Here is a 22,663-nt window from a genome sequence, read left to right as displayed (position 1 = left end):
ACAGTGAAAGTGAGAAAGGAGGAAAGGAAGAGCGAAGCTATAAATCTGAGTTACGGAAGAATCACTTTTTCTTCAGGCTTTATTCAACTAAGAAACACATAGTTTTGAACTGCGCTTTTCACAGATTAGGAAAAGTGGTAAATCTATAATTTAATCAGCCATTTGGGTAGTTAAGGTGCTGCCCTGTGTTTAGGCAGAAGCAGCTGGAGTGAAGATTAGACTGGTTCAAAACAGGACAGGGTGTAATTATTTCAGCCCTCTCAGCCCAGATTTTTACTTTCCCTGGGCAGCTGCAAGATAGCTAGAGAGCAGCTCTCTGCCATTTACAGGTAGATAAGTGATTGTTTTCCATTTCCAAAATTCGATTTATTTTTGATTAATAAGCATCCAAACTCTTCTGTATCACCCTATCTCTGTCAGAAAAGGAGAACAATGAAGAAAATAAAAGGGGGGAACGACGACACGTGGTATAAGCAACCCAGACAAGTAAATCAATATTCCAATTCTCAACCAGACAAAAGTTCAAAATACTGAAAGGGTGTCAGAAAGCTTCCAGGAAGTTTAGTGCACACTGAAGGTATTGGCACCCAGAGAGGACTGACAGCATGAGTATCTGCTGGACAAAGAAAGAACTAATCATGTGGGTCTACCATTTAAGTAACTTTCAAAGGGCAATCTGAATAAAGGAGGCAAAGGATTGATCTTATAGGCTAACTACTGGTATACTGGTTCAAAATCCTCTGTGGAGAGAAGTTTGAGGTCGCTTACCTAAAAAGCAGGGTTAACAACCCTTCAAAATCAAAAGAGATTTACTTTGCAGAAACACTTTCAGACTGAGATGAGAAAAGTAATTTAAAGAGTCTTAATTTTCTTGTATTGCTCAGAAGCCAGAGTTCACGTAGACAAAAAAGATAAGGACTTTAATGGTTAGAGAAAGGGGCACTGAATTTGTAAATTAAGTCAATGTGGAAACCCTTTCTTTCTACACATTCAAAAAAAAAAAAAAAGGAACATAAAGGACAAAGAACAGGATGAATGTGTTTTACAAATGCTAGAAACATACATGTATGAAACAAGATTGCTGTATTAGAAACATGTGTTGAGGGAAAATTATGATTACATTGGAATGACAGAGACTTGGTTAAATCAAGCTATCAACTGGGAGCTAAAATTACCAAGGGATAAAGTTTGCGGATGGGTGAGGTAAAACAAAAGTAATGAGGGAGGGAGTAATTTGCGTACAGGGAGAATACTGAATAAACAGAAATAAATGACACTAGGATTTTGGCTGACACAACAGGGACTATTGGAAGTAAACAGAAGAATGAGATATGGAAAAAGTTAGTCCTTGGACCTTGCCACAGACTTTCAGGAGAGGATGAGAAAGCGTATCAGGAAACGTTTTTACAGATGAAGGAAGTCTGTATCAAATCCAGCGTAATGATCCAGTGGAGGAGTTCAATTACCTAGACATTTCCTAGGAAAATGTTAGTGGGAAAAACTACCAAGCAAGCTTGATTATAAGACTAATATAGGATTGCTTCCTTACAGAACATGCTCAAAAGCCACTCAGGCCACAGGAAAAGGGTAATGTGGATATAGTGACTAAAAATAAACTAGACACGATGAATACAATGAAAGCTGGGAGGAGTATTACAATAAATATATAGTGCAGTGCATGTGGTTGCAATGCCATTAAGACTGGGGGGGTAAGTTACACTTGCATGTTAAATAAAATCAGACCCTCACTGAACATTAAATAAATTAAAAGTAGCCCAAAAGAATCAAGCTTCACCAAAGGAAATGCAGGGAAAAATATGAGATATATTTAAGAACACATTTTCAAAATACAAGTAATTCATCGGGGATGAAGCCAGAAAAAAAAAACTGCAATTTTATCAGGGAAGTGTAGTGCTTTATCTAGTCCCATTCACTGAACAATAGGAAAAGAAGCATCTTGTGGCCAGTAACACGTCTGAAACAGCATTCCCCATAAATTCCCCATGACCTGTGAGCCCATCTGTTTTGCTACTGGTGCTGGAAGAAAAATGTGAGTAGATGAGAAGGGACTGCAGATGAAAAGTAGAGACTAGCTGTGAAGAGAGAAATGATACATGTTTAAATAGTTTCTCTGACATTTCCCTGTTTCCAGTGAACGAGGTTCACAAATGACCTTGCTGCCATGCACAAAGCCTAATAGCCAAACTCCACAGCACTTTACAGGCAGACACTCACACCGATGTGAGGAACCTAGATTCGAGACCATATTTTGGCTAACAGAGATTGGACTCAGGAAGCTATTTCTTAATAAATAAATAAATAAAATAAAATAAAAAACTTCATTTTATAAAAAGTAATTGCATTTACTATTCAGACGTTTACTTCCTTGTATGGCTCAGTTTTAGCTGCTCTCCAGTTTTCTATAATTGACAGTTGACTGTTTGTACAACTGGCCATTGCATGGACTTGTAATAATAACAACAACAAAGTATGTGTGAGTTTTATTGATCTAAACGTCAGTTTCCATACAGTTTTATCCCTGCATCTACCTTTGGATCTGTAGATTTTGCATGTCCAACTTTTAAGTCATAGTTTGATATAAAATTTTGGTTCTCTAAGTAGCTTCTCAAGGTCTCAAGCTCATCACCAAGTTGATGATTAAAGAGAAAAAGCAGTTATGTAATCCTTTCCCTAAAAGGAACAGTATTTTAGGGGAAAAACACTAAGGAGTAGATACATGCATAAACATCACAGGTCACAGTGTGGCCACCTGGATTGCTATGTCACCTGAAGTGTGGGTATGTGTACTCTGCCTTGCTTTTCTCCTTACACAGTGTGGTGGTTTTACTCGGGTGGGCAGCCGAGCTCCGCCACAACCGCTCTCTCACTTCCCCTCCTCAAAGAGGAATAAAGAGAAAATACAATCAAAAGGGCTCAAGGGTTGAGATAAGGACAGGGAGAACGCGCAGTAATTATTGTGACTGGCAAAGCAGACTCAGCAGTAAGATTGATTGCCTATTCCTAAGCAGCTAGAAAAGCGAGAAACAAAGGAAAGAAACCAAAAGCACCTATCCCCCCCAGCCACCCTCTTCCACCTCCTCCCCCCGAGTAGCGCAGGGGAGTGGGGGAATGGGGGTTATGGTCAGTCTATAGCGCTTCTCCACCGCTCCTTCTCAATCCCTCTTGTCCCCTGTGCTGTGGGGTCCCTCCCACAGGATGCAGGCCTTGCTGAACTGACCTGGCGTGGGCTTCCCACAGGCAGCAGCTCTTCCAGAACTGCTCCCACATGGCTTGATACCATGGGCTCCATCCCTCAGGAGCACACTGCTCCAGCACAGCTCCCCCACGGGCAGCAGCTCCTACCAGGTCACCTGCTCCTGCGTGGGCTCCTCCACGGGCTGCAGCGTGGAACCCTGCTCCACCGTGGTACTCCATGGGCTGCAGGGGGACAGCCTGCTTCACCATGGGCCTCACCACAGGCCGCAGGGGACTTCTGCTCCGGCACATGGAGCACCTCTCCCCCTCCTTCCTCACTGACCTTGGCACCCGCAAGGCTGTTCCTCACTCCTCTCACTCTCCCAGCTGCTGTGTTGTGTCTTTTTTTTCTTAAATCTGCTCTCACAGAGGCGCAAAACAACATCACTTACTGGCTCAGCTCTGGCCAGCAGTGGGGCCCTTGCCAAACATGGGGCAGCTTCTAGATCCTTCTCACAGAAGCCATGCCTGTGGCCCCCTAACACCAAAACCTTGCCATGTAAACCCATGACACAGCAAGTGGCTCAGACTTTCTCTTCCTGGAACTACTCAAGAAAGAGAGTATCAGTAGCTTTCTCACACCAAGACAATTAGAACAAACGTTGAGGTTTGAAAGCCTGTTGCTCTAAGGATTGAAGCCTATTTTTAACATTTTAGATGTTGCTTGGCATTCATAGAGCAGTGTTCAATGGTAGGCCTCACAGCTGGTTTCCTCTGGATTTCCGATAATCCAACAAATTTCTCCTTCCATTGATAGTAGTCTCACCCTAGCATACAACAGTCTTGTAGTAGCAAGTCCTGGTCCCTGCCAAATAATTATCAGTACAGGAAAGATCTGAGAAATGTTCTAAATGGATACTGTCAGTAGATGTTTGCAATGATTTTAAAAAATCTGAACAGAAACATTGAAGATCATACCCATGCAGGGAATGTGATTAGACCCTGTTTCAAGCATCTTAGCACCACTGAGACCAAACATCAAGGAAAAAAAAAAAAAAAAAAAAAACGAAAAAAAAAAAAAAACAACCTTTCAGATTTGTTTTTGAGAGTCTGAATAACACATTATCTCTTCTCATTTTATTGCCTATTAGACAGTATTGCCATTCACACATTTTGCTCCAACAATGAGAAAGTCAAATGGCAAAAAGGTTGGAAAATATTTCTGAAAAACACCAGTTTAATCAGGGGTAGTTTGCCAGTCTTGAGCCTGAAAAATGCCATGTCCCCAAATCCAGTCTTTTTTTAAACTCTGTGCCTTTTCCCCAAAGAATTATGAAATAGTGACAAAGGCAGTCCGAAAGGTCTGAACACCAGTGCATTTGAAAGCCTGAGACATGAGCACTACAGTCTGCCTGGGCAGACCTATTCTCCCATGTGGAGCCTAGGGTTCAGTTAACAGGACTCCAACCATCTGCAAGAAAGTACACGAGAACATCAAGCCCTTAATTATTCTCCACTACCGCAGTATACTTACATTCTGAAATCAACCTTAGAACTTCATTTTCTGCTTACATTTAAGTGTGGAAATTAATCACTTGGGATTGTAATTCTACATATGATGCTAGGGGAAATTATAATAACATCCAAAGTACCACATCTTTAGTCTGCATTTTGGTTTAGACATGTTAGATAATGCTTAGTGAAGCATTTTACATCCTATTAAAGCTTTACAGCACACACTCTTCCTACTAAAAAATTCTGAGTGAGTACCTAAGTGCCGCTTAAAATCAGATACACTTCTAAAAAAGAAAATATAATATATAATTTTCCTGTATGATAGAGTTCATGCAACTTTTTTATATGTTTGGTGCAGTATTCATAGCAATAACTGCTGGTTGTAAAATATAGTAGGCGGAGATCAAGTAGCATGTGTGCATTGTAACATTACAGGTTCCAGAATTTTGATATATGATTCAAATAAATACAATAAACACAATATTTATTTATTATAATGCACCTGGATGCTATTTCCATTAATGAATGATAATGTGCTATAGAGCTTTCTAATAGTGTAAAATAAAAACATTATTCAAGACACATAGGCTGAAGCATTCTGGAAGTCCTTAGACACAGTGGAGTACCATTTGTCAATAAATAAGTCTTTTCATAAACATCAACAACAGTATTTCAAAACAAGTGGGTATTGATCACAAAATCTGAATCAACTTTTAAGCACATAATCAAATCTTGCTAATGCTAGTAGGGCAACGTAACTCACCCAGGTAAATATTCAGGCAACTATAAAAATAAAAACAGAGAAGGCAGGAAGAAAGCCATAGACATGTCATAAAGATTGCACAAGATTCCATGGCTTTAAAATCTTTTTTTTTTTCAGTAATTTTAATTTCTCTATTAGAATTTACCATGAGGAAAAAAAAGCGTTGAGTCACCTGACCCAAACAGTTCATTCCAGAAATATCTTCAGCAACTGTGATTTGATCAAATTTGAACTAACTATTGGAAGTGTTGAAAGCCCCATCCTTAACACTAGATAAACTTACTGACGAATTCCAAGTGCTTGATCCAAACACTAATTTTGTTGGAGAACAGTTCCAACCTTAGAACAGTTTTTCTACCTCCGTTCTTGTAAAAAGATGCATTGAAACTTTCCGGACACTTCAGCTATAGGTATATATAGGTATACCAACCTAGTATGTTTCAGCCTAAATTATTGATATTTTAAGATACTAAAACAAGGTTCTTACGGTATGGTGATAACCATAGATGTAATTGTGACCATATGTGTCTATTCTACTGGGAGAAATAAACTGTAAAAGTTTACTACTATCTTTGCCACAGCTGTAATAATAAATGGTAAAAATCATCATCTAAGCATCAAAAAGTTCTCTTGATAAAGTTCTCTTGATTTAAAGATCAAAGCCAAAATTTCCTTAAGTGGTATATTCTTTATTGCAGCGCTGGATGCACGGAGGATCCTTCCACCTATCGTGCATGTTCGAAGTGACAAACTATCTCGTATTTATACAGCGAAACAATGAATATTCAATTAGCACCTATACATATTCATTACCTAACCCCACCTACCGTCGCTTCGTATGCTAATTAGCTTATCAGTCCTTGCGCTTGCGCAAAGCCTTCCAAGTGTTGTGGGCCAGGGTCTCCAGGATGTGGGCAGTGGTCTTTGGGAGGAAGGCCGTAGGTCTTCCTTGTAATGCACTTTCTTAATCAGTTGTTTTCCAAGCTGTAAAAATCACACAAAATCACAGAATCACAGAATTTCTAGGTTGGAAGAGACCTCAAGATCATCGAGTCCAACCTCTGACCTAACGCTAGCAGTCCCAACTAAACCATATCCCTAAGCTCTACATCTAAACGTCTTTTAAAGACTTCCAGGGACGGTGACTCCACCACTTCCCTGGGCAGCCAGTTCCAATGCCTAACAACCCTTTCAGTAAAGAAGTTCTTCCTAACATCTAACCTAAAACTCCCCTGGCTCAACTTAAGCCCATTCCCCCTTGTCCTGTCACCAGGCACATGGGAGAACAGACCAACCCCCACCTCGCTACAGGCTCCCTTGAGGTACCTATAGAGAGTGATAAGGTCACCCCTGAGCCTCCTCTTCTCCAGGCTGAACAAGCCCAGCTCCCTCAGCCGCTCCTCGTAGGACTTGTTCTCCAGGCCCCTCACCAGCTTCGTCGCCCTTCTCTGGACCCGCTCAAGCACCTCGATGTCCTTCTTGTAGCGAGGGGCCCAAGACTGAACACAGTACTCGAGGTGCGGCCTCACCAGAGCTGAGTACAGGGGGACGATCACCTCCCTAGCCCTGCTGGTCACACTGTTCCTGATACAAGCCAGGATGCCGTTGGCCTTCTTGGCCACCTGAGCACACTGCTGGCTCATATTCAGCCGACTATCCACCAATACTCCCACGTCCTTCTCTGCCTGGCAGCTCTCCAACCACTCATCTCCCAGCCTGTAGCTCTGCTTGGGGTTATTGCGCCCCAGGTGCAGGACCCGGCACTTGGCCTTGTTGAACTTCATGCAGTTGACCTCAGCCCATCGGTGCAGCCTATCCAGATCCTCCTGCAGAGCCTTCCTACCCTCGAACAGATCGACACACTCACCTAACTTGGTGTCATCTGCGAACTTACTGAGGGTGCACTCAATGCCCTCGTCCAGATCATTGATGAAGATATTAAAGAGGACCGGCCCCAGCACCGAGCCCTGGGGGACGCCACTAGTGACTGGCCTCCAACTGGACTTGACTCCATTCACCACGACTCTTTGGGCCCAGCTATCCAGCCAGTTTCTAACCCAACGAAGCGTGCGCCAGTCCAAGCCAAGAGCAGCCAGTTTCTTGAGGAGAATGCTGTGGGAGACGGTGTCAAAAGCCTTGCTGAAGTCAAGGTAGACCACATCCACAGCCTTTCCCTCGTCCACCCAGCGTGTCACTTTGTCATAGAAGGAGATCAGGTTCGTCAAGCAGGATCTGCCTTTCATAAACCCATGCTGACTGGGCCTGATTGCCTGCTTGCCCTGCAAGTGCTGCGTGATGACTCTCAGGAGGATCTGCTCCATGAGCTTCCCTGGTACTGAGGTCAAACTGACAGGCCTGTAGTTTCCTGGGTCTGCACTCTGGCCCTTCTTGTAGATGGGCGTCACATTTGCTAGCCGCCAGTCAACTGGGACCTCCCCCGATAGCCAGGACTGCTGATAAATAATGGACAGTGTCTTGGCCAGCTCCTCTGCCAGTTCTCTCAGTACCCTTGGGTGGATCCCATCCGGCACCATCGACTTGTGCACATCCAAGTGCCGTAGCAGGTCACCAACCAGTTCTTCATGGATAATGAGGGCCACATCCTGCTCCCCATCCCCTTCCACCAGCTCAGGGTACTGAGTATCCAGAGAACAACCGGTATTGCCACTAAAGACTGAGGCAAAGAAGGCATAAAGCACCTCCGCCTTTTCCTCATCTCTTGTAACTACGTTTCCCCCCACATCCAGTAAAGGATGGAGATTCTCCTTAGTACTCCTTTTTGTGTTGATGTATTTATAGAAATGTTTTTTGTTTTCTTTAATGGCAGTAGCCAGATTGAACTCCAGATGAGCTTTGGCCTTCCTAATTTTGTCCCTGCACAGCCTTAGTCCTCCCTAGTGGCCTGCCCACTTTTCCAAAGCTTATAAACCCTCTTTTTTCTCCTAAGATCAAGCCACAATTCTCTGTTGAGCCAGGCTGGTCTTCTTCCCTGCCAGCTCGTCTTTGGGCACGTGGGGACAGACCGTTCTGTGCCATTAAGATTTCCCTCTTGAAGAGCGCCCAGCCTTCCTGGACCCCTCTGCCCTTCAGAACCGCCTCCCAAGGGACTCCACCAACTAGTGTCCTGAGCAGCTCAAAGTCAGCCCTCCGAAAGTCCAAGTTTTACTGGTCCCCTTCCTGGCCTCGCCAAGAATAGTGAACTCCACCATTTCGTGGTCACTCTGCCCAAGACAGCTCCCGACAATCACATCCTCCACCAGTCCTTCTCTGTTTGTGAAGAGAAGTTCTAGCAGGGCACCACCCCTGGTAGGTTCACTAACCAGCTGCGTCAGGAAAGTATCTTCCACGCTCTCCAGAAACCTCCTAGACTGCTTTCTCAAGGCTGTGTTGTGCTTCCAGGATATGTCAGGGAAGTTCAAGTCCCCCACGAGTACAAGAGCTGAAGATTTTGCAACTTCTGTCAGCTGCCTGTAGAATTCTTCATCCGTCTCCTCATCCTGGTTCGGCGGTCTATAACAGACCCCGACCAGGACACTAGCCTTGTTGTCCCTGCCGATCCTAACCCAAAGGGACTCGACCTTGTCATTCCCAGCCTCGAGTTCTACAACCTCAAAAGACTCTCTAATACAGAGAGCCACACCACCACCCCTTCTGTGCTGCCTGTCCCTTCTAAAGAGCTTATAGCCAGGCATTGCAGTACTCCAGTCATGAGACTGATCCCACCACGTCTCCGTGATGGCAACCAAGTCATAGCCTGCCTGCTGCACGATGGCTTCCAGCTCCGCCTGTTTGTTACCCATGCTGCATGCATTGCTGTAGATGCACTTCAGCTGGGCCATTGCCTTATCCTCTGGCCTTGCCATTGTTCCCCCTGGCACAGCCCCAACAATCCTAGCTTCAGCCCCATCCCCCTTCCTACCTAGTTTAAAGCCCTCTCAATGAGCCCTGCCAGCTCCTGGCCCTCCTTTCATGAAGGTCAACAAGGGCACGTGCAGGGTCCTGCCCTGCAGAGGAATAACCCCAAGCACCAGTACAGACCACGGAAACTGGCCACCCACAGAGGTTTCGGAGTCTCTTTCCTCGGAGATACTCAAAGCATGTATAGATGCAGTCCTGGAAATCCTGCTCCTGCTAATGATGCTTGAAGGGCTTGGACTGGACTCTTCCAGTCCTAATTATTGGGTGATTCTGTAATGACCAACAGCTTTACTGAGAATTTTTCTGTGGGACACCATGCTGGTTTGGGTCCTGGAGCCCATGGAGCAGAGCCTCGGGTTGTAAGGGTTTTTAGGGTTAGGGCTTTAGGATTTTTAGGGTTAGGATTGTAAGGGATTTTAGGGTTAGGGTTGGAAGGGTTTTTAGGGTTAGGGCTTTAGGGTTTTTAGGGTTAGGGTTGGAAGGGATTTTAGGGTTAGGGTTGGAAGGGTTTTTAGGGTTAGGGCTTTAGGGTTTTTAGGGTTAGGGTTGTAAGGGATTTTAGGGTTAGGGCTTTAGGGTTTTTAGGGGGCAGAGCCAAGTAGCCTGCCTCTGTTGCTGAGTCTACGCCCAGCACTGCAGCCAGCAGGATGGGGTTGTGCCTGTGTGATCCCATTCCCTCCCGCTCCTGCCCTTTCTGGCCCATTTCCTCCTGGGTACCAGCTCATGAAGGCATTTTCAGCGGGTCAAAGCATGTCACCTCCTCACAGGAGCTTCTTTCCTGGGCCAGGCTAAAGCACCTTTGAGTCGCAGACCTCTCATCAGCACTGACTTCTTGCGCAAGCTGCTGGAAATTGTCTAAGAAGCAAGGAAAGCCCAGACAGGTTTTGTTTCCCTCTGGAGGAGGGGAACAAATTTTTTTCCTGCCGGAGGTTATGGGACTGTGGCTCTGTGCTGGGGTGCCGAGGACCTGCTGAGCCTGCTTGCTGTCACTTTGCTTTACCTTCTTTGATCCCGTTGGAAAACTTGCCACCACCCAGACGAACAGCACGGTTGTGGGAAGCAACACAACCTGACCACCTGCAGCCCCTTCTCCAGGGACATCCGTGCGATCTGTGGCTGTTGTAGGAGTTCAGGGCAACCACAGGGACTTTCAAGTGGCTCAGACCATGTCCTTAGATCCCAGCTATGGCTCTTCATTGAAGGGGACGTGAGTCATTCCTCAGGCTCCCTTCCCTGCAACCTCTGTGTCTCTGCTGCCTGTCATTGGACTACAGAGCCCTAATTAGCCCAGGTAGTTTTCCACTTAGCCCTTTGGGTGACGATCTGAAGCTGCATTTGCTGCCCACCCCTAGAAACGGGCTGTCTGTGAATAATCCCTGTGCTCTCCTGGGTTCAGACATCAGCATCTGACACGAGTCCCGTCACATGCTGGACACCCCTGAGCAGATATGTCCTGACCAGTCCCATCTCCAGTGGCTCTGGGCACCCACAGATGAGAGCTGAATCCATCCCAAAATTCCCTATAAAATCACCCGATGATCTCATCCGCACATGGAGAACACAAGGTTAACAGCAGGCCCTATTAGGGTGCAATTTCTTGAGCGTATTCTTGACTCCATCAAATGGAAAAAAGTCTCAAACTTCAGACACAGCACTGAAGACATCCCCTTTTATTACAGAGAGGTGGAAAAGGAGTACAGCTCTGACATAAATACATTTAAAGATGGCTTCTGGGACAGAGGGACTGGGCTTGTGCCTCTGGAGGAGTGAGACAAATCCAGACATTCATGCCCAAACAGGGTAGTCAGAGAAAAATGTCCAAAGCACAAGAAGACAAACAAACAAACTGCAACAACAACAAAAAATGTGCATAAATATGGGTGGCTTAGTCCTGCTGAAGTACTGCCAACAGAATCAGTTTTTTCAGGGAATCCTTCAGCTCCTGGTTCCTCATGCTGTAGATGAAGGGATTCAGCGTTGGAGGCACCACCGAGTACAGGACTGCCACCACCTGATCCAGGGATGAGGAGGAGATGGAGTGGGGTCTCAGGTAGGCAACTGTGCCAGTGCTGATGAACAGGGAGACCACGGCCAGGTGAGGGAGGCACGTGGAAAAGGCTTTGTGCTGGCCCTGCTCAGAGGGCATCCTCAGCACAGCCCTGAAGATTTGCACATAGGACAGCACAATGAGAACAAAACACCCCAAAGCTAAACAAAGACTAACTGCAATGACCCAAAGTTCCCTGAGGTAGGCATCCGAGCAAGAGAGCCTGAGGATCTGGGGGACTTCACAGAAGAACTGGTCCAGGGCATTGCCTTGGCAGAGTGGTATGGAAAATGTATTGGCCGTGTGCAGCACAGAATAGAAAAAACTTCCACCCCAGGCAGCTGCTGCTGTTTTCATACAAGCTCTACTGCTCATAAAGGTCCCGTAGTGCAGGGGCTTGCAGATGGCAACGTAGCGGTCATAGGCCATGACGGTGAGAAGGGAATATTCTGCTCCAAGCAAGAAGAAGAGAAAAAAGACTTGGGCAACGCATCCTGAATAGGAGATGGTCCTGGTGTCCCACAGGGAATTGGCCACGGCTTTGGGAACAGTGGTGGAGATGGACCCCAGGTCGAGGAGGGCGAGGTTGAGGAGGAAGAAGTACATGGGGGTGTGGAGGCGGTGGTCGCAGGCTATGGCTGTGAGGATGAGGCCGTTTCCCAGGAGGGCAGCCAGGTAAATTCCCAGGAATAGCCCGAAGTGCAGGAGCTGCAGCTTGCGTGTGTCTGCGAATGGCAGGAGGAGGAACTCAGTGGGGAAGCTGCTGTTGGACATTTGCTGGCTTTGGGTGTATTAGTCTGTCCATTGAGAAATTTAAAGAGGAATTTTAGATAGTGTTTTCTGAGCAAAACCTAAACCAAATTTCCCTGAAACCTTCTCAGCAAGAATCACAGTCTTTTCCCTGTGAAGAATACATGCTACGGCTTGTAAAATATTTAGTTTTTATTTTTATTTTATTTTTTTCCCTAGGTATACAATAATTATCAGGTTAATCCTCTGTGTCCTCTGTGGGCTTCGGAAGTGTCAGTACTACCCTGCTGTATATAGTAAAGAATATCAGATCCATTACAATTCTCCTTACTGTCCTTCATGGCAGCAAAACAGAAGCATAGACTCCTGAGAGTGCCTTTCATTTAGATAGTGCAGGCGCTGGTGCTCCCCATCAAGAATCTCCCCCAAAGATGGCCTGGGGGTGCTGTGGACCTCTTAGCAGCCTGCCCCAGGCAGCAGCCTCTGGGCACCAGCAGGACCCTGCCTGTCCTGCCTGTTTCAGGGGGCTCCTTCCAACTGCAGCTTCTCCCCGCAGTGCCCTGGGCAGTTCCCCAGGCAGGCTGAATGCTGAGCCTGGAAGGCGGCAGAGACCCTGCCCTGGCACACAGCCCCTGGGGCACAGCAGGGACCCTGCTCTGCACCACAGCCCTGGCCACCCCTGCCTGTACCCCGGCTGCACAGCCTGCAGCCAGCCCTGTGAGAAGGAATCCTCGTCTCCTGTCCCTCTGACAGCTTTGGCAGGTAGTCCCTGCTCTGGAACTTGTTCTTCTCCTATCTTAGGAACTCTTAAGTGTCCTCCAGAAAGATCCCATGTGCTGTGGGGTGTGCCAGCAAATCTGCAGATGGCACCAGGAACAACAGCTGCGTTGCCCTGCAGCCACAGACTTACCCTGTTCAGGGTTGTGAAGATTTCTCCCGCACTGAGCTCTCAGCATCCCCCCTCCACACTGCCTTTAACATCTCCCTCCCTTCTCTCAGCTGCCCTTGTCCCCTGCAGGCAGTGCCCTCAGCCCTGCTGCTGCGCTGTGCAGAGGAGCTGCTCCTGGGCAGAGCTGTCTCTCTGCAGCACTGCCCGCTTGCCAGGAGCTCCCCTTGGGCCCAGGAGCCTGGCCCAGCTCAGCAGCACAGGGAGCTCTTGACAAGTCCCTGGGCCTCCAGGGGAAAAAAACTTTGAATCAAACTGATGTAATCACTGCTCTTCCTTCTGTCAGCTAGAGAGAGACACCTACTTCCAGTTATATTTTTTCTCCTAAATCAAAATAAGAGTTCATTATGGGAATCATTTTTCCTGTCCTTTTATTAGTTAGGACACCCACAAATTGACTGAGAGCTGTATTCTGTTTCTTCCAAGCACTTGTTAACATTGAGGAGAAGGAATCTTTTTCACAGCAAATGAAATCCCTCTGTCTACACAGACTACACAACCAATTGTTGGCCAGCAAGCTCATGGAATCATAGAATGTTTGGGGTTGGAAGGGACCTTAAGGTCTAGTTCCAGTCACTCTTAAATGGGCAGAGTCACTTCCCTCTAGACCAGTTTGCTCCAGGTTTCATCCAACCTGACATTGGACTCTACCAGAAGAGAGGCATCCACCACTTCTCTGGGCAACCTCTTCCAGTGTCTCACCACCCACTGCGTGAAGAGTTTCTTCTTTATATCTGATCTAAATCTACTCTTTTCTAGCTTAAAAGCACTGCCCCTTGTCCTATCATTACACTCCCTGATAGAGTTTCTCCAGCTATTTCTCCAATCTTTCTCTCCCTGTTCTGTTAAGAGAGAGGAGGGAGAGAGTGGCTGTGTGGTGCTTGGCTACCTCCTGGGGATAAAGCACAACACATCTGGGGCACAAACCTAACCAACAAGTGATAAAGGAGGCAGTGAAGGGAGCCAGACCTGGTCAGTCACACTGACTGGTGAGAGCATGGGAGAGAGAGAAAATGCTTCTTCCAGCGAGGTTATCTGACCAGGAATCTTGTCAGTTGGGAAACCAAGGGAAAACAGGGAATACTAGTAAAAGGGGATGTCCTATGATGAGAGGCTGAAGAAACTTGGCTTGTCTAGTCTGGAGAAAAGAAGGCTGAGGAGCGACCTCATTGCTTTCAGCCACTGTCTTAGGAGGGCAAGTGGAGAGGGAGCTGATGACCTCTTCTCACTGGTAACTGATCAGAGGAAGTGTGGGAATGGCACATAGATGCACCAGGGGAGGTCCAGACTGGAGAGTAGGAAAAATTTCTGTACTGTGAGGGTGGTGAAACACTGGAATAGGCTTCCTTGAGACCTGCTTGCAGTTCTAGGCCTGTCAATGTTCAAGAAGCATTTGGACATTGCCCTCATTGACATGCTGTAACTTTTGTTTAGTTCTGAAGAGGTCAGGTAGTTGGACTAGATGATCTTTGAAGGTCTCTTCCAACTAAACTACTCTGTTCTAGTCTAGTCTAGTCTAGTCTAGTCACTACACATGTGGGTAGGCCCCATTTATGTATTGGAAGACCACAATAATATCTCCTGGAGTCTTCTTTTCTTCAAGGTAATCCCATCTCTCTCAGCTGCTCTTCACAGGTGTATTTGGTGTGCTTTTGGTAGTCAGGTGGTAGGCTGCAGGGGGTTTCTGGATGGTGAAGAACATCAGTTTGAACACTTTGGGTTAGCTCTCCTGGCTGTGTCCCATCACCATGTCCTGCACAATTCCAACCTACATGGCATGGGGTACAGTATGAGAAACAGAAACCCTTGATGCTTTGTAGACACTCTCCATGACTGTTTCTAAACACTCTCATAAACATTTACCCTCTGCACTCACACACCTTATCCGTGGAGAACCCCAGTGCAACAGCTGTCTGGAAGAGTGTTTTGTTTTCATCTTTCCTTTAACATGTGACCGAGTCTTAGAAGACGGAAGAGGCTACAAAAGTCTTTGTTTGGAAGGCAAAGTTGAGGCTAAATGAGTCTGGAAAAAAAAAAAAAAGTCTGAGACATAAATAAAAAGATATGCATTTATTGAGCTATTTAAACAACACTAAACTTTTTGTTTGTTTGTTTTACTGATGGTGTGGAGAATGTTAGGAAACATGGCATTTGCCTTTTCAAGTAATACTTCTTGGAGCTAGGATGGACATTCTGCTACTCACCAGGAATGATCCAAGATGACCAGGAGTGGCCTCGCAAGGACATCAGGGAGCTCTCTCTGCTGTCATGGGTGAATCCCGTCAGGTCCCATAGATATGTGTATCCCATTTCGTCAAGTATGCCCTGACCTGATCCACTCCCACCAAGTGTACATCTTCCTTCCAGACTCTCTCCATTCTTCGTGACTAGGGATTCCTGAAGGGCAGTCTTGCCAGTACTGACTGACGTGAAAAAGGAATTCAACACCTCTTGTCTTTTCCCTGTCCTGTATCAACAGATCCTGGGCCTCATTCAGCAGTGGGTCCACATATTCTAGGACCTTTCTTTTGTCACCTGTGTACTTCTAGAAGCTCTTTTTACTGCCTTAGACATCCTTGTCCTAATTCCACTGGAGTTGTGCTTTAGTTTTCTGATATGCTTACATGCTTCCTTACATGCTCAGACAAGGCCTTTGTATTCCTCTCAGGGTATCTGTTCTTGTTTCCACCTTGTCTATGCTTCTTTTCTGCGCTGGAGTTTGGTGAGAAGCTTCTGGTTCATCCATGCAGGCCTCTTGCTGTTTTTACCTGAGTTTGTTTTTCTTGGGTTGGACTGCCCTTGATGTTGGAGGGGGTGGTCCTGGAATATTAACCACCTTTCTTGGACTGCTCTTCAATACAGGGCCTTACTCCAAAGGACTCTTCCAAGCAGATATTGAAGGGGCCAAAGATGGCTCTCCTGAAGAGCTATGCTGCCCTCCCACAGGATCAACTCCACCATGGTCCATGCAGGGAACATTGTTAACTTATCCTGAGCTTACCATGAACCACAGCCCCCAGATCCCTTTTTTTCAGAGGTATGCTCCATCCACTTGTCCCTCAGTCTATATGTACATTCAGGAATACATGGTCTGATGTACAGAATCTGGCATTAGTTCTTATTGAATTTTATATTGTAGCAACTGACCAATGTTCTGATCTATCAAGATGTTTCTGTAAGGCCCCTCTACCCTCAAGGCAATTGATAGAGCTTCCTAATTTACTAGATGTAGGGCAGTCCACTCATGTGCCTAAGCTCTCAAACACCTTTTAGAAAGTACTGTCTCTAAATTACCACTTCTCCATTAATCTACTCCCAATTTTGGGGAGGAGAGAGACATGTTAAAGGGGAGGTTTATATTATTTAGCTAAATGACAAGGGACAGCTCCCAGGTGAGTGACAAGGCACAAATGGAGGCCACATTTTTAGGCAGTCTGCACTGACAAAACTCTAATACCTACATTCCCAGTCTCTGAAGTCCTAACATAAAGCATTACCGCTAAGACAGACACCTTTGTGCACCTCAAATGTCAAATGGTGTTTACATTTGAACAACTCACTGCTCTTCTCTGTCTCCTGTAATTACTGTGGGAATTTAGCCTATATTATTTTTTACATATCTGAGCAGAGGTGAAAGAAATCCCAAATTGTGTGGGTTTGTGTCTGATAAGGAAGGTTCTGGGCCCCATTACAGGCCTAGGACATCAAACTCAGAATGAGATGCATCAATTGACTCCCTGTGATCACTTCCTTCAGCATGGGAAAATGTGATCCCTGCCAGTCACATTCTGGGTGTCCTGCCTAAAAGTGGAAGAAGACAAGGTGATTCTTTGATGAATCTTCTCCCAGTAGGAGAAATGACACTGCTGGAAGTAAGTGTCTCTCCCCAGCTCAGAGAGGGAACATCAGGGATTGCTTCAGCCTGATTCAAAATCATTTCCCTGGAGTTCCCTCGTGTCAAGAGCTCCCTATGCTGCTAAGCTGGGCCAGGCTCCTGGGCCCAAGGGGAGCTCCTGGCAAGCGGGCAGCACTGCAGAGAGACAGCTCTGCCCAGGAGCAGCTCCTCTGCACAGCGCAGCAGGGCTGGGGGCACTGCTTGCAGGGGACAAGGGTGGCTGAGAGAAGGGAGGGAGATGTTAAAGGCAGCGTGGAGGGGGGGATGCTGAGAGCTAATGTCGTCTACCTGTAAAGCTATCACTGCTCAGAGAAGATGATGGTAGTGGACACCTCTAGAGGTCCCTTCTGACTCAGGGGAGAAGGGGCTGGACTGTGCAGTCAGAGTGTATGACAATCCTGTGTTTTGAGGCCTTTCTGGTGTTTGTAATCCCTGCTTCTCAAGGTTACCCAGTGAGTGGGGTAATTCTCAAAACAATGTTCTTCCCCAAGGGAGCCTGGAGTACAGCTGGTACAAGAATACTACTGAAAACTTCCCAGAAACTCTACCAGGCATTCCAGAATAAAGAAATCACAAACTTGTGATCACAAATAAGGAGATCGGTTCCAGGGCAGATGTGTTCTGTAGCGGAGAGGGCATTGAGGCAGGCAAGGCTCTTTCCTGCACTGAGGCCACTCGGGAGCAACCAGGAGCCAGAAAGGACAGCAGGAAGAGGTTCTTCACCAAGAGGGTGGTTGCACACTGGAACAGGCTCCCCAGGGTCGTAGTCACTGCACCAAGCCTGTCTGAATTTAAAAAGCGATTGGACTGTGCACTTAGTCACATGGTCTACACTTCTGGGCAGACCTGTGCGGTGCAAGGAGTGGGACTTGATGATCCTTATGGGTCCCTTCCAACTCGGGATATTCTATGATTCTATGATTCTATGACTTCCTTCTGAAAGAGACAGAGGGTCTGATATGCTGACTGGACCCAGCCCACAGGGAAGTCTGCTGCCTCCCTGTGGCTTGGGTAAAAGGCATTGCCAGGAAAGTCACTCGTCTGGTACAGCTTTCTGACTACCAGCCTTTACTTTTTTTTCAGGCTGGTAATAAGTAGCAAGGAGAAGTCCAAGAGCAATCAAAAGGGACTTTAGGACTTTGGGGTGACTGGTTAAAGAATCAGGGGCACAGGTTGTGTTTGCCTCTGTCCTTCTGATAGGAGGGATCAGTGTTGACAAACACACTCACCATATTAATTTGTGGCTTCGGGACCAGTGCAACTGGCAGAACTTTGTGTTTGTTGATCATGGGAAGGTCTATGTGACACTGGGCCTACTGGCATCAGATGGGATGCGCCCCTCTCAGAGGGGGAGAAGGATTTTTGCCCAGGAGTTAGCGGGGCTGATAGACAGGGCTTTAAACCAGAGTTGAAGGGGGAAAGGGATAAAATAAGGCCCGCCGGTGATAAGCTAAGTGATGGAGTGCAAAACCTTGTCAGATGTCAAGTGGAAATATCACAAGGCTGACACAAGCAGGTCCAGGAGGTTCCTAAAGCACTGCCATGATAACTTCTTGGTGCAAGTGTTAAGGGAGACAACTAGGAAAGATGCCCTCCTAGATCTGTTGCTGGAGTACACAGAGAGTGTTGTGGGGGCTGTGGAAATTGGTGGCTGTCTTGGTCATAGTGACCATGAAGTGGTTGAGCTTAAAATTTTTGTGACAGGAGGAAAACTGCTACCAAAACTTCAGCCCTGGATATGGGGAGAGCAGACTTCAGGCTGCTCAGAGGACTAGTTAGCAAGGTCCCCTGGGAAACTGCTTTTGAAGGTGTCGGCATCCATCAGTGCTGGTCAGTCTTTAAACACTGCATCCTAAAAACACAGGTAGTCAAGAAGGTGGGGAAGAAGGCCAGCTTGGCTGACCAGGGATCTTATTCTGGAGCAGAGGGATGAAAAGAAAGTGTATGGCTGTTGGAAGCAAGGTCAGGCAAAGTGGAAGGACTACAGGGATGCTGTTCACGTTTGTAGGGAGAAGATTCCTGTGGCCAAAGCCCACTTAGAGTTGAAGCTGGCCACATCTGTGGGTGACAATAAAAAGTTTTCTTTTAAATATATGAATAGAAAAAGGAGGACCAGAGAAAATATAGATCCTCTACTTGATGGGGAAGGTCACCTCACAGACAAGGACATAGGAAAAGCAAAGATGTTTAATGCCTTCTTTGCCTCCATCTTCAATGCCGAGGATGGGCTTCAGGACCCTGGGTGCCCTGAGCTGGAGAACCGTGACAGTGGGAATGATAAACGCCCAACTGACCCTCAAAGTGTGTGTGATTTGCTGCTACACCTGGATCCATTCAAGTCCATGGGTGTCCTGGTTTCAGTTAGGACAGAGTTAATTTTCCTCCTAGTAGCTGGTAGAATGCTATGTTTTGGCTTAGGATGAGAAGAGTGTTGATAACACCCCGATGTTTTAATTGTTGCAGAGCAGTGCTTATACTAAGCCAAGGACATCTCAGCTTCTCGCTCTGTCCTGACAACAGGCAGGCTGGGGGTGCAGCAAGAGCTGGGAGGGGACAGACCCAGGACAGGTGACCCAAATTAGCCAAAGGGGTATGCCATTGTACTGGGTCTGGCTGGAATGTTAACTTTCCCGGCAGCAGCCCATTCAGTGCCGTACTCTGTACTTGTAGCTGGAACAGCAGTGTTATCACACCAGTGTTGTGTCTACTGCTGAGCAGCAGTGGCACAGCATTGGGCCTTTCTCTAACCCTCCTAGGGGGTGGGCAAAAAGTGAGGAGAGAAACATCACTAGAGCAGCTGACCTAAACCAATCAAAGGGATATTCCATACCATGTGGTGTCACACTCAGCAATAAAAGGTGGAAACAGGAAGAAGAGGGGAGGGGTGGGCTCTCGTTGAGAAGACGTCGGTCCTCCTCTCGAACACCGGCTGCGTGCGTTGAGGCCTTGCTTCAAGGACGTGGTCAATCATCGCTCATTTGTGGGAAGTAGAGAGTAATTTCTTTCCTCTGCACTTCCATATAGCTTTCATTTATTTTGTTTGTTTGTTTTCCTCCCTTTTTCCCCTTTCCCTTTTATTTTCCCCTTAGTTAAATTGTTTAGTTCATGGTAGTCTTTATTTAATTATTATAATTATTTCCCTTTAATTAAATTATCCTTATCTCAACCCGTGAGTTGTTCTTTGCTTTACTTCTCCCCCTCCTTATCTAAAGGAGGGGGAGTGAGAGAGCGGTTGTGGGGTTTAGCTGCCCAGCACGGTAAAACCACCACAGCCATACTATCTGACGTCATGCTAAACAATATATAGGGGTGGCTAGCCGGGGGAGGGGGCTGGACTGCTTGGGGTTAGGCTGGGCATTGGTCAGCAGGTGGTGAGCAGGTGCATTGTGCATCACTTGTTTGTACACTTTATTAGTAGTAGTACTATTATCATCATTGTTATTATTATTATTATTATTGTTATTATTATTTTTCTTGTCTTATTAAACTGTCTTTATCTCAACTCACGGGCTTCACTTTCCGTTTCTCTCCCCTGTCCCAGAGAGGGAAGGGGGAGGGTGAGCGAATGGCTGTGTGGTGTTTAACTGCTGGCCGGGTTAAACCACGACAATGGGTCCGGATGGGATTCATCCCAGAGTGCTCAGAGAGCTGGCTGACATTATCACAGGGCCTCTCTCAATTATTATAAGAGTCGTGGGAATGTGGAGAGGTCCCAGTTGGCAAATGTCGTGCCAGTTTCAAGAAGGACAAGAAAGAAGACCCTGGTAACTACAGGCCTGTTAGTCTCATGTCAGTGCCTGGTAAAAGTATGGAGAAGATTGTTCTGGTAGCTATTGAAGTGTGCTTGGGGGACAATGCAGTCATTGGTCCCAGTCAACATGGGTTCATGAGAGGTAGGTCCTGTTTGACAAAATTGATTTCCTTTTATGATAAGATCACCCATCTAATTGATCAAGGGAAACCAGCTGATGTGATCTTTTTGGATTTCAGTAAAGCTTTTGTCACAGTTTCACATATGATCCTACTGGACAAAATGTCCAGCATATAGCTGGACAAAAATGTCATACCTTGGGTGAATAACTGGCTGACGGGTAGCACTCAAAGGGTTGTGGTAAATGGCTCCACATCAGGTTGGCAGCCAGTCACCAGTGGGGTCCCTCAAGGCTTCGTTTTAGGGCCAGTTCAATTAAATGTTGGTATAAACAATTTGGATGTAGGACTAGAAGGTGTTTATAGCTAATTTGATTATGATACTAAACTGGGAGGAGTTGTTGACTCTGTTGAGGGTGAAAATGCCTTGCAGAGAGATCTGGACAGATTAGAGAGATGGGTGATCACCAACTGCATGAAGTTTAAGAAGACCAAGTGCCGGGTCCTGCTGGTCACTAAAAAGAATAGATCAGCACCTGCCCCTCCACTCCCCCTCGTGAGGAAGCTGTAGACTACGATGGGGTCTCCCGTCAGCCTCTTCTTTCCCAGGCTGAACAGTCCAAGTGACCTCTTCCGCTCCTCATACATCTTCCCCTCTAGGCCCTTCACCATCTTCGTTGCCCTCCTCTGGACACTCTCCAACAGTTTCATGTCCTTTTTGTACTGTGGTGCCCAGAACTGCACACAGTACTCGAGGCGAGGCCACATCAGCGCAGAGTAGAGCAGGACAGTCACTTCCCTCAACCAACTAGCAAAGCCATGCTTGACGCACCCCAGGATACGGTTGGTTCTCCTGCCTGCCAGGGCACACTACTGGCTCATATTCAGCTTGCTGTCAACCACAACCCCCAGATCACTCTCTGTGGGGCTGCTCTGCAGCGTCTCGTCCCCCAGTCTGTAAGCATAGCCAGGGTTGCCCCATCCCAGCTACAGGACCCAGCACTTTCTCTTTTAAAACTTCATGCAGTTGGTGATTGCCCAGCTCTCCAATCTATCTCTGCAAGGCTTTTCCACCTTCAATGGAGTCAACAACTCCTCCAAGTTTAGTATCATCAGCAAATTAGCTCAAAACACCTTCTAGTCCTACATCCACATTGTTTATAAAAACATTTGGGTAGACCTGTGTGGAGCTAGGAGTTGGATTCAATGATCATTATGTGTCTCTTTTAACTTCGGATAGTCTATGATTCTATAGTAATATTCATAGTTATGAATATAAATATACATAACTATGGGCATATATATAGGAAAAAAAAATCCGTGATTAATTTCTGGCAATTTCCAAATGCCTCTTGAACACTGACAGGCATGGGGCATCAGCCAGGTCTCTAGGGAGCCTGTTCCACATTTAACCACCCTCACAGTACAAAATTTTTTCCTGATGTCCCATCTGAACGTCCTCTTGTGCAGCTTTGTGCCATTCCCATACCTTCTGTGGTCAGTTACCAAGGAGAAAAGCTCATCACCTCTCTCACCACTTCCCCCACTCAGGAAGATGTTGAGGACAATGAGGTCACCCCTCAGCCTTCTTTTCTCCAGACTAGACATCCCAAGTGTCTTCAGCCTCTTCTCATACCCTTTAACCAGCATTCCCCCTTTTCTATTGGTTTCCAGACCAACAAGTCCCTGATCAGATAATCTCACTGGAAAAAATATTTTCTCTCTCTCCCGTGCTATCTTCAGTCAGTGTGATTGACCATGTCT

General features: G+C 46.5%; 2 protein-coding genes across 2 annotated transcripts in view; both read right to left on the bottom strand.

Annotated features, from left to right (window-relative positions):
* LOC311428294 (antigen WC1.1-like) overlaps nt 1-22,663 on the bottom strand; it is a gene marked incomplete at its 3' end in the record, with an annotated part of 72,834 nt that overhangs the window by 28,875 nt on the left and 21,296 nt on the right. The gene's annotated exons all lie outside the window — the stretch shown is intronic.
* LOC311428224 (olfactory receptor 14A16-like) lies at nt 10,146-12,212 on the bottom strand (the record flags this gene model as incomplete). Its single annotated transcript, XM_084539764.1, has 1 exon — nt 10,146-12,212. One exon carries the CDS (start codon nt 12,210-12,212, stop codon nt 11,277-11,279), a length of 936 nt encoding a protein of 311 aa, XP_084395890.1. The 3' UTR covers nt 10,146-11,276.

Source organism: Aythya ferina (genome assembly GCF_964211825.1).
Source record: "Aythya ferina genome assembly, contig: HAP1_SCAFFOLD_37, whole genome shotgun sequence".
Lineage (NCBI taxonomy): Eukaryota > Metazoa > Chordata > Aves > Anseriformes > Anatidae > Aythya > Aythya ferina.
This window is presented reverse-complemented; position numbering and strand designations above follow the sequence as displayed.